Source organism: Oreochromis niloticus, linkage group LG14, assembly GCF_001858045.2.
Source record: "Oreochromis niloticus isolate F11D_XX linkage group LG14, O_niloticus_UMD_NMBU, whole genome shotgun sequence".
In the NCBI taxonomy this organism is placed as follows: Eukaryota; Metazoa; Chordata; class Actinopteri; order Cichliformes; family Cichlidae; genus Oreochromis; species Oreochromis niloticus.
The window spans coordinates 20,502,891-20,516,914 of NC_031979.2; the positions used below are offsets into that span (position 1 = coordinate 20,502,891).

The 14,024-nt window shown below is 39.6% G+C and overlaps 1 protein-coding gene across 5 annotated transcripts in view; it reads right to left on the reverse strand.

The window, feature by feature from the left end:
• Positions 1–14,024, reverse strand: part of grik4 (glutamate receptor, ionotropic, kainate 4) — a 338,006-nt gene that overhangs the window by 168,382 nt on the left and 155,600 nt on the right. For all 5 annotated transcript variants that reach the window (XM_019367470.2, XM_019367468.2, XM_025898164.1 and 2 more), the window contains one exon: positions 9,447–9,580. In XM_019367470.2, the coding sequence (XP_019223015.1) occupies positions 9,447–9,528 (82 nt within the window). In that variant the 5' untranslated portion in view covers positions 9,529–9,580. The remainder of the gene's footprint in view (positions 1–9,446; positions 9,581–14,024) is intronic.

The window sequence follows — 14,024 nt, forward strand, 5'->3', positions numbered from 1 at the left end:
GTAATGGATGAGGAGAGTCAAGATCTGCTGCACAAACACAGCTACTTCTAAGAGGAAATTGATGTCCTTGTCGAGGAGATGCAGCGCCGTGTGGTGCAAATGTGGGACGAATAGAAATAAACAATGAAAAAAATGTCCCTGATTCCTCCCCGGAGAAAATAGAGGCCAAAGTATTAAGTGTTAGTTATTGTAGATTAAATACCTCGCAGAAACAGAGCTATAGCTTAGGTGGGTGACTCATCATGTATGCCTCTGAGTATTTGAACTTAACAATCAGTTGGTTTATGAATTCTACAGGGAGCCAGTATAAATAGACCATGGCCTAAAAGTGGCATTCTGGACCACTTGCAAGCAATTCAGGAATGTGCTGCTTAAGAAAGTGTAAAGGAAGTAATGTAATTATGAGACAATCCTACATTTTTAGCATCAACTGAGCATCAGTACACAATAACATCATATCTATCTATCTCTACTCGTGCAATCACTGCCTTCCTTTTCCAATCTCTTACTAATAGTATTCCAATGACATAGTTCACATTTTATATTTAAAGGCATTTAACAATCATGTCTGTGCGATAATTTACTTGCTAAAGGGTCCAATTTTACATGTTTCAGATATAAAATAATGCTCACTTGATTCACACTTTATTCTTCGACTTATGTTTCATAACCTAAGTGCAAAAGTGATACAGAACATAAAGATCTTTCTGCTACAGTGACGTGACAGCTAAAAAAAAATGAATGTCAGCGCAGAGCAAGGCGTGAGACCGTGTCAGAAGAAGCAATCCATCTCTGATGCAAGGACTTTCACAAGAGGTAGGCTGGCAGTAGATAAGAGGCTGGTATAGCATTGTTAATGCCATAATCACAAGGGTTATAGATGCTGTTTGGTCTGCTGTTTGTTTTATAGGCTGACACGTGAGCAGATGACAACACAAAACAAACAACCAAGGCCCTGATTCCATTTAAACTTCAGCCAGTGTTCTGGTTATACTTTTCATTCTACATGATCGCATAACTGAAAAGGATAGCAACCCTGTTCGCTCTCACATTCCTCCACCTCAGCGTGTGGCAGTCCCCCATTACACATCCGCAAACATCATCCTGCAGCTTGTAATTAGTTTGTTAATAATTCAAGTGCAAATGTTTTTATGTTTGTGTGTAGCTGATAATAGCTAACGTGTGGTTTTTTTAGAGTGCATATAGAGTATGTGTGCATGCACATGACCAAATGGGCAATATTTATTTCAATTTGTTCTTATCTGTGGAGAACACATTAATTCAGGAGGCTGTGTTTTGTGTGTTTGTTGGGATGTGTGTGGTTAAAACTAAAGTACAAGCACACTACGTACCTACTCACTGTGACTTTATCAGATTTGGTGAATAATTTATGCGGTAGGCTCAGGAGCAAAATAGTGTGCATAATTGCATAACATCACTCCTATCTGCCATTCCTGCCATTAACTAAACGATTGGTCTCAGCACCTGCCCCGCTAATTAAAACCTTGGAGATTAATCATAAACTTTCCCCCCTCAGTCAGCGCCTGAGGATGGATTTGTATGTGCATGTATGTGGGATTAATTCTGCTCATAATTTCCTCTCTACAGTCCTGGACAAACATTTTCTGATTACATGATTGATGTATACTATAACAAAGAGCCTTTTTCTTTCTCTGCACATACGGTATTCTGTAATTAAGCACCGTGTCTTTCTGATATCCCCTCATAACCTTTGTTGGCCTCAGAGTGAATCAAAGAAAACTGAGCAGTTTGAGTTGACTCTTGTAACAGGTGGTCGCCGAAAAAGAGGTTTAGCTGAAAATGTACCCTGTGGCTTCAGTTCCATGAGTACACATGTCTGAGTGTCATTAACCTAACGGCTCCCATACTAATTAGAAGCAGAGAGATTAATCATTAACTCTCCTCTTGTGGCTCCTCAGCTGGACATCTTGGTCTCTGCTTTAGCAACGGTTCAAGCCAACATTTACATTTTTCACCACAGAGGAACCAATGCTACAATTCAAATGATATGTCAAAGCACTGCATGATGCTTCCCTCACAGTTATTTACTCTCCTTCCTTTCTGACACACTATCTTCTCTGCTCTTCCAGTAACAGTGTGTTAAATGAGTTCATAGATGCCAGCTGAAATCAGAGCATGCGAGGGCAGAATGAACCTGACTGGAGGCAAGGGCACAATGACTCAGCCATGGTGGCTCTAGCAGCCAGCCTTAATAAGTCACCGTGAGCGTAGATGGGGCTGAACTGAGGGAAGTGACAGTGTGATGCTGCTGACTTGTGGGTATTACCTCAGCAGGGCTAATTACACTATTAGACCCTACCTGTGGGCTTCAATTTTGCTGATCCACCTTACATGCCCCTGGTGTTTGGAGCCACATACAGTACATAACAGTGTTCATAGATGTGAACAAACACAAGCACACAAACTAGAGCCCACTCTCTCCAGAAATACAGAAATACAGTATTTTTAATACTGGTACTGCAGCAAATGATTTATTTCTATTGCCAAAGTTCAGCACCAAAATAGGAGGCCATGCTTTTTACCAAAGCATGTTTTCCTACACCCAAGTGCTTTGTATCTAATATTCACTGTACACATTGATGAACACATCTGAAATGATGGGGATCTCTCCCAAGACTGGAGATTGCAGCAGCCAAGGATCAAACTACCAACCTTTTGATTATGATAATCTGCGCTACCTCCTGAGCTACAGCCAACCTGACCCAACCCAACCGCAGTCACAACAGCCTAGAGAGGGGTTGGCGACCTCTTGGCAGTCTGCGATTGCTAGGGAACAGTGTGGATTCCCCAACCTGTTGGTTAGTGTTTTTTTGCTGTTGCTGAGTGAAATCAGCTGCAAAGAAAATGCTGCATCAAAAACCTCTTTGCAACTGTTGTGGTTACATAGAAAGCACCCACTTGTCCACAAACACTTGGTGATTAACTTGCTTAATAAGTAGCTGGTGAGTGTTAGCAGACAAGTCTCTATATAAAGTACGGGCGACCATGGAAACCAAAGCAATCACAAGGAGGTTTTTGTTGCAACACCATCTTTGACACCCAGCGACAGCAAGCAACATCCTGCATGTTGGGGAAATACACATTTTTCCCTAGCAACCAGTGGTTACCAAGGATCTCTAGACCTATATGGGGCCATATAGGATGTGGTATTCCTTAATAAACATTTGATGATGATGAGTATGTTTTGCATTTAATACATTTATCTCACAACAAACTATTCCTCACTAAGAGCTCACATGATGCCAACCTGCCAGCTGCCATGGTGCAGGGTCAGACTCTGCTGCTGGGAAAGAAAAACCAATTGAATTTACCCCACCGAGAATCCTCTATCGTGTTCTCCCACTGACTTCGGAAAAGAGAGCAAAGAAGCAGACAAAGATTCGATTTGAGTTCTTCCTGTGGAGATAGTCTTGTTGCTGCTCCCTCAGTGGTCCGGGATGCTCTGTAAGTGTTTTAAGGGTAATGTAAAAAATCTGAACATTTTGTGTTTAACACTCCTCAGACTGGATCTCATGCATTAACTGTGAGAACAGCAGCAACTTCAGGGCAGCATATGTGAGTATTTTGTTATTACTATGTATAAATTTTCATTTTCTCTGATTATGACATTAAGTTGTCTTAATAATGATTCAAATTTGATTGAAGATTATTTACATAAATCAGTTGATTGTCAGCTAAACAAGAATTCCAGCTGTCTTCTTAAGAGTTTAATTGAAAACATTGTTGTTTTGTTTAACGCTTAGAACTGAGAAACGTCAGTAACAAACACACATAGAGAAATGTTTGCTGTTATCAGATTATCTGGCAAAGTAGATCTACGAGTACCAAGATAGAATGAGAGCCATTACACCATTTTCTGGATTTTAAAAACTGCTGGTATTTTTGTTGCTGGTGTGCTTTGACAGATGATAACAGATGATAACATTTAAAAACACCTCACACAAATGTATCGTTTTTTTCCCCTATAGGTACGTATGTTATTTAGATGTTTTGAATAAGCTAAACTGAAAGCAAAACTTAATGAAAATGTGCTAAGCATGTTAACCACGGTACTCTCAAAGAAGCAAATTAATGACTTTCAGGCATTTGTTAAAGTTGCCGCTTGGTCTCTCCCTCTGGACATGTACAATTGGGAGGAGACCACCAGACATATACAAAATGCATGAGGGATTACATATCCCAGCTGACCTGTGAGCACTTGGGGATCATTGGGACAGCTAAAGGAAGATGGTGAGGAACATGGACAGTTCTCTCTTTTTCTTTCTGTTGCACTCTGAGCCAACAAAACATATCTTGCCTCTCGAGTTATCCTCGAGGACATATATATATAACAAGAAACCGATGATTCAATTAAACGTCAGGGAGTGAGATATCTATTTTTCATACATCCCCCTGCCAGCCATTGCATAACATAGTCAATAAACAGCTGTTCAAGCTGTTTATTGACAAGCTATGCAATCCCTGAAATTAGCTTCAAAGACAATCAATTATACAAATTGCTTACTGGTTTTGCAGTGCAATAACACAAAGTTAAAATGCACTATATGGAAAAAAGTACTGGGCTGCCTATATAGTACCCCTACAGGAACTGCTCAACCATGGAAACTGATGCCATGAAGCTCCCAGCGCAGTGTTTGTGCTGATATTAATGCCAGAGGAGCAGTTAGACTCAGCAGCTCGTCAGCTACTTTTACATACTATGCAATGGTTGCAATAGTGGCATGCTATTATAATACCACACTCAGTTTCAGTGAGCACTTTAGAATGAGCCATTGTTTCCAAAATGTTTGTAAAGGCAGACTACATATCTACATGCTCTTCATTTTATACACCTGTAGCAATGGCTCTGAAAATACCTGAAGTGTTGCTCAATACTTTTTCCATATAATGCAAAGTGACTTAATAAAATAATAAAATAAAACACCAATAAAAATAAAGTGAGCATAATAAAAAATACTAACTTTAATGTTTATGTGGCATGTTCATGTATGATGATCAGATAATTTACTTTTATATTCTGCTATTAAACCACCCAGAATGAAGAGCGGAGTCTCTGCAGGGCAAGACAATGTTGGTAGTGTTGATGAATATTGCTCTAATTATAGCAAAACCCATGTGAAAGACAGAGCTACTAAAACCCTTTTTAATCATTTAGAGCGGTTTCAGGTTGGTTTATGTGCGACACGACCTTATGCACAGGAAGTGTGATTGCCTCTTCCTGGTGAGATTACTGGCTCTAATCGTATAACGGTTTTGCTCTGTAAGGGTGACAGACCACAACAAAGACATCCTGGCCCTGAGCTGTGAGGACCAGTTCTTAGTGCTGGGAAATCCTGATTGGTTTTTGAACTAGTAGAAAAGATTCTGAAGAACCACTGATGGTAGGCCAAGCCCAGGGAGATTTAGGATGGTCGTTAAAATGGTATAGCCGATGATATTATCATAGAAGGCTTGTAGAAGTATGTCAAGCCATTCCTTTGGATTTCAGATAAGCCCACAGTAAAGCTTAATTTATGGTACCTTGGTTGTGTCTGTTTGTGGAGGTATTTGCCTCAGGAGAGCCTTTTGGGGCAGGTGGTCAGCCACCAATAAAGTTCTCCATCAAAATATTCCAAAATCACAACTGCACAGTGCTCGTCATGCATTGGTGAAAGGCTGATTGGTTGATTGGTGGGCTGGAACATGGAAGAAAGTAACACAGGAGTTTTGCCCACCCCCCCAAAAAAGCAAAGACAGCGACTGCAGTGGACACTTCATTTTTTTTTTCACTTGGTTTCACTTGAGCTCTTTAGATGTAAGAACTTCTGTCTCAGCTGGCTGATGGACCAACAACAGCACAAGAAAGAGTAGCTCCCAGACCAATTGTACCACATATTTTTGGCTCTGCCCCCAATCTAACAACAGACACTCTCTGCAGGTAAAAGGCAATCCAAAGCTGCCCATGGACTGCCAACAGACTGCCCACATGACACCACTGCTGAACCATAATTTCCCCATTATTCCTACCTGGGTAGTAGATAATAGAGACAGCACACCGGAAATTTCATCACAGTCTGGCTCTTTGGGCCCCAAGAATCATTAAAGGACCTTTCTCATTTCAAAACAGAAAGAGACTTCAGCTTATTTCAGTAAGTTCCATTTCATTTGATCAGTTTTGTCATTTTGATTTCATTCATCTTCACTTATCCTCTAAAAGAGCCAAGCCTTATGTTGATGTATGCAGTCGTTATTCATGGGTCATGTTGAGGCATCCATTAAATTTCTTTATAAACCCAGCTAGATGTTTAGGGTCTCTGTTGAAATTGAAGTTGCACTGGTCCTGAATAGAGATGCTACAGTAGCTATGATGAGGAATCATTCAGCTCTTCTATTTTGTCTACATTTTAAATCTCTGTATTACAAAAAGCAGACACCAGCTCATAATAGCAATGTGTGTTTAGAAGATGACTGTCTGGAAATAAGCATAAGTACCAAGTTATTAGCTGAATAGAATTACACAGGAGACACTTTTTCACTTAACTAATGGGTGAATACCACCCACAGCAACAAGCTGCACCATATGGTAGTAAACCAGCATTTTTAGGCACTGTTTGCAGTTTGTCTTCTTGTTTTCTCGTTTTGTTCTTTTATAATTGCATTTTGGCGATTGATTTCACCTCTTTCATTTCTTTTATTTGGTTAAGGCTTCACTTGTCATTACTTTCATTTTTTTTTAAAGGAACAATGAAGGAAAATCAATTTGCACTTTCCCAGGCTGATATCGCAACTCCACTGCAACTTAAACATTGTTTATCCCATAATTCGTTCCCCACCACAAGGCAGCAGTAAAAACGCCAGACGGCATGTTATATTTATACAAGTTTTCCTTATCAAAATTAAAGTATCACATGATTTAATTAATTTACAAACAAAAGTAGATCCTAATCCCTGGAAGAACATGGCACACACAAAGAGAAGTTCCTCAGTTCACCTACACTGAGCTTGCTGCTGGCTGCTTGCTGGCCCTGGTGGAAATGTGTGAGGGACAGGAGGTTGTTTTTGGCACTCACACATTCAGAGAAGGCCAGACAGTGACATTATGCCAGCCAGGCAGGACTCCAGGGACAGCCATGTTAAATACCATCTCCTGCAGCTCAAATGGCAGAGTTGTAGTGGTGTTTTGGGTTATGTGTTTGTTTGTGTGCCTCTGTGGGTTGTGAAATGTGTATATGTGGCTGTGTTTGTACTTTTGCATATCTATGCCTTGTACTGGAATAAACTAGCAATGAATGGGTTTCTGTGCAAAGGTGACATTAGAAGAAATGGACAAAAACAGGCCAAGCACCTAATTATCCATCAACGATGCAACATTGAGATAAATATAAACCACCGCTGCTGTGGAGCTGGTACAATCAGGTGGAGGGTGCTAGGGAAAACAGGGAGAAAGAAAAGGCATGCGGCTGCAAGTTACTTCTCAGATGATATTCACAAACAAGGAATGATTTGTTCTTGGTTGTGTTGATAGAGTAAACTCTGAAACTCTGCTGTTTTCAAAATACAGAAAATGGTTTGGGGCATTATGTGACAATCCAGCAAAAATTCTGCAAACAGCAGCTGTGCTGTGACAGAGCTACTGTATGAGACAGAACAGACAGGGGAGAAAACCAGTGAGTGATACATAAATGCCTTGTTCAAAAATAAGAAATGGGGATAGCGCTCGAAAATGACAGTTTGAACTGATTCAGTTTCGTCAAGGTTCAAAATACTGGAAAGATAAAAAGACTTTTACACACAAGAGAAGTAAAGGGAAAAGACAAAAGATCAAGAAAGGATGCCGCATTAAAGTTCCAGTGTGCATTTATCAGCCATGAAGCCTTGAGCTTTTTTTCTTTTTTTTCTTCTGAACAATTAGAATTGCATTTGTACATCATCTAAAGAGGCACTCTTATTTTTAATGCACCCTTTGGTAAACCCAAAGGGAGCATTAAAAATAAGAGTGATTTGATGTTTTAATAGTCTTAATATAACCACATGAGCATTTGTACACAGCTTCTGTGCTATTAACTTGCACCCTTCTAACCTGCGCACAGATCTCACTTTCAAGTGTTCTTGTTAAAAGAACAGTTGAAAGCTGACCACTGAGAAATCACAGCAGGGAACAGTTTGGGAGCCGTAGAATCAATGTCATTCTGAATCTCTATCTCAGTTTCACTGTATGCTATTAATTTCTATATGTAGTACACACACACACACACACACACAAACACACACACACACAGACGAACAAGCGGTTTCCAACCTTAGACAAAGGTTCTATACATAAATGAAGAGACAGTCAGTCACACTTTTGGTAGACGGGGAGCAAGTGACAGGGAGTCAGAGAGCTGCTGACTGTAGGAGAATAATAACAAGACGGACCAACCTCCATCGGTTACCAGCATACTCTAGCAGTTTATGAGACTTTTGAAGCAGACTTTCCAGTGAAAAATCTAGTCTTGGTCCACCGATCAGCTACTATTTCCAGAACCACAGTATTGCAGTGGTTTTGCTAGATTTTAGAAAATGCTTTAAAGTGTTTGTTCAATAGTCCCAACAGTAACAGTCAAAATAGTTGCAGAGTTGCAAGTGCCGCTTACAACAGTGAGAAAAGGGCAACATTAAAGAAACATTAGGATAAGAGTCAGATTTTTGCTATGCTCAGATTATTTTTATATTTAAATATTTCAAAGAGCTGCAATAAACAGACAGGTAATCAATGTATCTGATAGCTCAGCTGACACTCGTCTAATTATACACCTTAAATTTCGTTTAATATGCAGGTGAAAGGGTAGGGAAATCTCGACCTATGGTCTCCAGTATGTGCAGAGTTACAATAATAGGTTTGTTTTGGGTCCCAGCTTGCTTTAGTGGGTAATTGCTTAAAGCTATACTGTATCACTGTACACAACATACATGGTAAACAACAACAAACAGTAAACAGTATATATTATTAAGTTTGTACCATCCAGATACTCTTAAACTATAATGTTGTCATGAAAGTCTATGGTGCTGTTGTGTGGCTGACTGTAAAACGACTATAGATCATAGACTGCAGTTCTACAGTATCTTACAGACAATTAGGACTGTGTCACATTCACACATTAATTTTGTAGCCTGTTGATACCTCAGGCCATGTGTTACGGCCATGTGGGAAAACATGGCTACTTTTCAACATTTGTGATTGAATTCCTCCAGCCAGTTTTATCAAGACTGTGGCGACTGCAAAGATTAGGGTATCCAGCTGTCTGAGCTGACATTTCTAAAGCAACAGAATGTCAATTCCCACTCAACAATTAAAAACTTAAACACATTCATTCACTGATATTTCAAGTAGAATGAAAAGCATGCACTGTATAGAGTGGAAGCTATTATGTTTTGCAATTTACCTATTCGAAAGGAGAGCGGGCCACCAAAGGTGCTTCTCACCCACATGGCTAAGAAGAGCAGAAGCGCCCAGGCTGTGAGCATCTTCTATGACTCCTCATGGGTCCTGCCCCGGGGGTGCCCCTGTCACAGCCACCTGAAGAATATACAAAGAAGAGAACACCATTTATACATCAGCAGGCATCAAGTTGGACACGCACACAAGCCACATCTGTGCAGAATAGTGATAAGCCTTCAGATATACAGTGCCTCATCTCTGTTTTGCTCATGCCATCTCTCATTGCATGCTAGGAATCTATTAGTGTCAGTGCGAGACTGCAGCTAAGTGAATTTTTAGCCCATGGGAGTTTTAATGACTTTGCTGTTTTTTCTGTATTACTTGGCAACAGTCTTTTTATTTATTTTTTTAGGTCTTTGTTGTTTTGTTACATATTTAAACATAAAATCCATTTTTTATCTCCCTGGTATTGAAGCAAAAATTCACATAAGGTGACTTGAAGCATCTTGAACCAAATTTCTGGGTCTGTATTAAACCCTCTGAGCTGTTTCCATCAGGAGTTGTAAAGGACTGAAAAACAAAGGGGATATATTTGACTTCCATTTCCCAGGTGGACAGCAATATGACTCCAAATGAATCATAATGTTGTTCCCTGTTTCCTGCCTGTGTAAATACTTAACTATTTGCTATAAAGGTTTGCCATACCAGCGAGTTTTCTGCCTGCAAGAGGCATAAAATGAAATTATCGTAGGTAATAGGTAAGAAATAGTTTCACTTTTAGTCATTTTAGTATTTAATTTCTAGTAATTTTATTCTATTTTATTTGTTTTTCCCATGTGCAGTTAATGTCCTCTAGATGTAACTGTTTCCTATATTTCCTTTATATTTTCCCTCACCTAATTGCATGCAGCTCTATCAGGCTAAACACTAGAAAATCAACAGATGCCATAATTAATTCACAACATGATTCACAAATGTAAAACATTAATGCGGTTGACGGTATTTTTAACCCTATTTTACCTCATCACACCTTCTTAAAGTGATTCTCAGATGCTTGATTAAAACGAGATCTGTTCACTCTTCATCAAGGTCTGGCATTATTCAAGCTGACATTTACGAAGCATGAAGGAGTGGGTGGTTCTGGTACGCAGCGATAGAGGACGGCGTCATCTCTTTGACAGTGTTTTATGTTCCAGATCATAAAGAGACTTTCTGTTTTTTTTAAAGGGGGATGTAGGGTGGGGGGACGGGGGTCAGGGACAAAGTCATTGCAACCACAGTGACTGTTTTCTGCTATAAAGTACACTACAGCTGCGTAAAATACTTTATTTTCAACAAAAAACAAGCAAAGTTTCTTTAGGCTCATCCTACCAAACAGAGTAAGCCAGTTTAATCTGTTAGGTGCGTGGAGGGCAAAGCATCCAAATGTCAGACAGTATGACGATGGCAGACAGCAAGGCTATTGCAGCTGGACTGGAAAGAGTAAGGTCTTCTATATTTATGCAGACACAAAGCCAGTAGAGGTGCAAATGTAGCCACAATATCATTTTCAAAGGGAGGAAGTCAACAGTCCTGCGTTTGCACCTGTGTGATTATTATGGATGCAGGAAGACACTCTTTGGACTACATCTAGAGTGTCTCAGCTGGGTAACTGGACCAGAGATGGACAACAATTAAAGAGGGAGATTTGAAGATGGAGTCAGTGTCATGCAAATCTTAGTATCGGTTCTTTTAAATGTTGTTTCATTTAATCTACACACTTTCTCGTAGATTTTCGCAGTTTGCTGCTATGTGTACCATGGTTTTGGTTAATTTATTATGCCATTTCTTAGCCACTGCCAGAAAAGTAGCATGTGAGTATAAAACCAGATAAATAAATGAGTCACAATGCATATCTTACAATGCCATTAAACTTTCTTAATGTGTTTTTTAAATTTGTTTTACAGTTCTGTACTTGGGTTAAAGTTGACTGGAATTGGCATTCCAACACCTTCTATTAATGAGCAATTAAGTCTGACAGGCAGGTTAAAACATATTACTTTCACGTATGTGTTATGTGATATTTTCATGTGCTACAACCTGACATCTCTTCCAGTGACAGCATGGACAGCATTGCTCAGCAACAAGAAAATAAAGATATCCCAGGTTTACATACACCCTCAACACATTCCTTTCCTCATTCTTGTGACGCATTCAGGGTGCAGATGTAACTGAAGTTGCAGTTGTGGTACTTTGGCATTTAGCTAGTCTTACAAAGTAGCGAGCATAAATGTTAACCTGCCATTTAAAGAAATGCTATTTTAAATTCAGCTTTTCAAATAATGCAACAAGTATCACCAAACACACAACTTGTTTCTGCACAGTTTGTCACACAGTGTGTCTGCTAGTTAAATGTACAGTCGCTGTATTTCCCGAGAGAGAAAAAAAAGTTAATGAATGCCACTCTCAGAGATAAAGATGTAAGAAAGAGAGAACAGAAAGGGACGATCAGAGATTATCGACAAACACAAGGACTCCAGCAAGTGTATGTAAGGTCCTAATTCACTTCCAACTCTTTAAATTAGATCTTTAATCTGTGCATGATGTGCTGCTGAATTAGGTTTTTTGTGAAATGTCATGCAAAAGAAACTTAAGTTTACTAATTTTGCGATGGATTTCAAAGTTGCATGCAAAAACTGTACTAGGCAGTTTGTTGCAGTTTAGTGCAGGGTAAGCTGGTCAGTATGCAGTGCTGTGGTAAAGGTCGCAGTGATGTTCACAGTTTATGTTAGGTTACAACCGGGGTAATACCATCAGTTTACAAAACAATGATACAGATCAGATTCACTCACTGAATTTCACCTCTTACTCTTGCTTTATACCCCATAGCTTATGAAACATCTGCTCAAAATCTGAGCATCTCACAGCAGCAGCATCACAGGTCAGCTGATCACAGCCTGAACACAAACTCACAAAATAAGTTTTTGTGTGAATCATTTCTAAGTAATTCTTCTCCCCACGGTGCGCTGCTATACCCGTTCTTAGCATTCCCCGCCTACCAAATCAGGCTTTAATAAGCCCTGACTGTACTGTACATGTTGTTTCTGAACTCACTAACTAGAAGGAAAGGAAAGGTAAAGGAAAGTGAAGCAAAGTCCTTTTTAGGAACAGAGCAGACTCACAGATGATTATTTTGCAGATGTTTCTGGAAATGTATGGATTTGTACATTTACTATGTTACATTAGTGAACAATATAAGCAAAAGGAAAAAAGAATAATTCCCCATCAACCGCACTGTAGCACCACAGAATAAGCCCCATGAAAAAGGTCATTACATGAGGTTTACCTGGATCTGCATGTAGTGTTTATATTACTAATATAAACCTTAAGCAGCTCACCGCCTAAGATGGCAATAAGACCGTCCCTCTCTGTTCTCGCACTACCTTACTGTTATTGCTCAGGAGCCCAGAGGAACAGCTGGATAGGACTGTCAACACATCAAGATCATTTCACAGACTTTTTCTAGGAAAACTATGCAAATAACAGCTGTCAAAAGTCTTCCCTTGAGGTGTTCAGCAGAGAAGAAAAACAGAAAAACAGCACTGAATGACGCCCATTCCAAAATTAATTGAGTACTGAATATTCCTTGCAGCTTATATCATTATGCACACAGGGGGATTACGGCGCTTTATTGTTCAATTAGACTGACTTTACAGCAGCATGTTTTCAACAATGTAAAATACGTTCATCCAGCTAACACCTGATAACCCACAGCGTAGAACGGGGAAGACTGAACAGGAAGTGAAAGAGTTTTTTTAACTACCAAGATTCCCGACGCAAACACAGCACCACGCTAGTTAACAATATGAAGCTTAACCGCTTCTTCCAACAGGGTGCCATTTATTTGATAGCATATGAGAATATGAGAAGTGAGACATTAAATTAAAAACACAATGCTGATTCCCTTGATGCTAAATATGGCCAATCAATGTCAATGATAGCTTAGATATGTTGCAGAAGCCTTCGCAGGCTAAATCACCGCTGAGTAGAGACAAAAGCTTTGGCAGGCTTTAGAGTGAAAGTCAATGCAATCTGTAACACTAATGGCTTTTCAGTGAGATAAGCTCATTCATTTTAGCGTTCAACACAAATTCCAATACGCTCGATACAGGGGTAAAATGAAAACTGAGCTGAATGATTGCCCTCATTTTTAACACACCCAAACCTATGATATTAATTTCAGTTCAGCTTCTCTTTTCAGAAACACAAACACAGACTGATATATCTTTACTACCGCAGGGCTTCTGTACTGAAGCCAAAGTGGCTAAATTGCATGCTGGCCCTTTAGGTTGTGCTTGGGATGAAAATGACTAAAAAAAATATAATTCTATTAAGAAAAATACGTAGTGAAAAGAACAGGAGATGAAGCGGTTCAGGAGACGGAGGTATATAACACTCCAAGCATTCTTCTGTTTACTCACCACCAGAGATGGGCCGTAATGCGTTACAGTAATCTGATTCCTTTTTTCAAGTAATGAGTAATTAGATTACTGTTACTTTCTCATAAGCACGCTGCGTTACTAGACCGTGATTTTGTTTATGA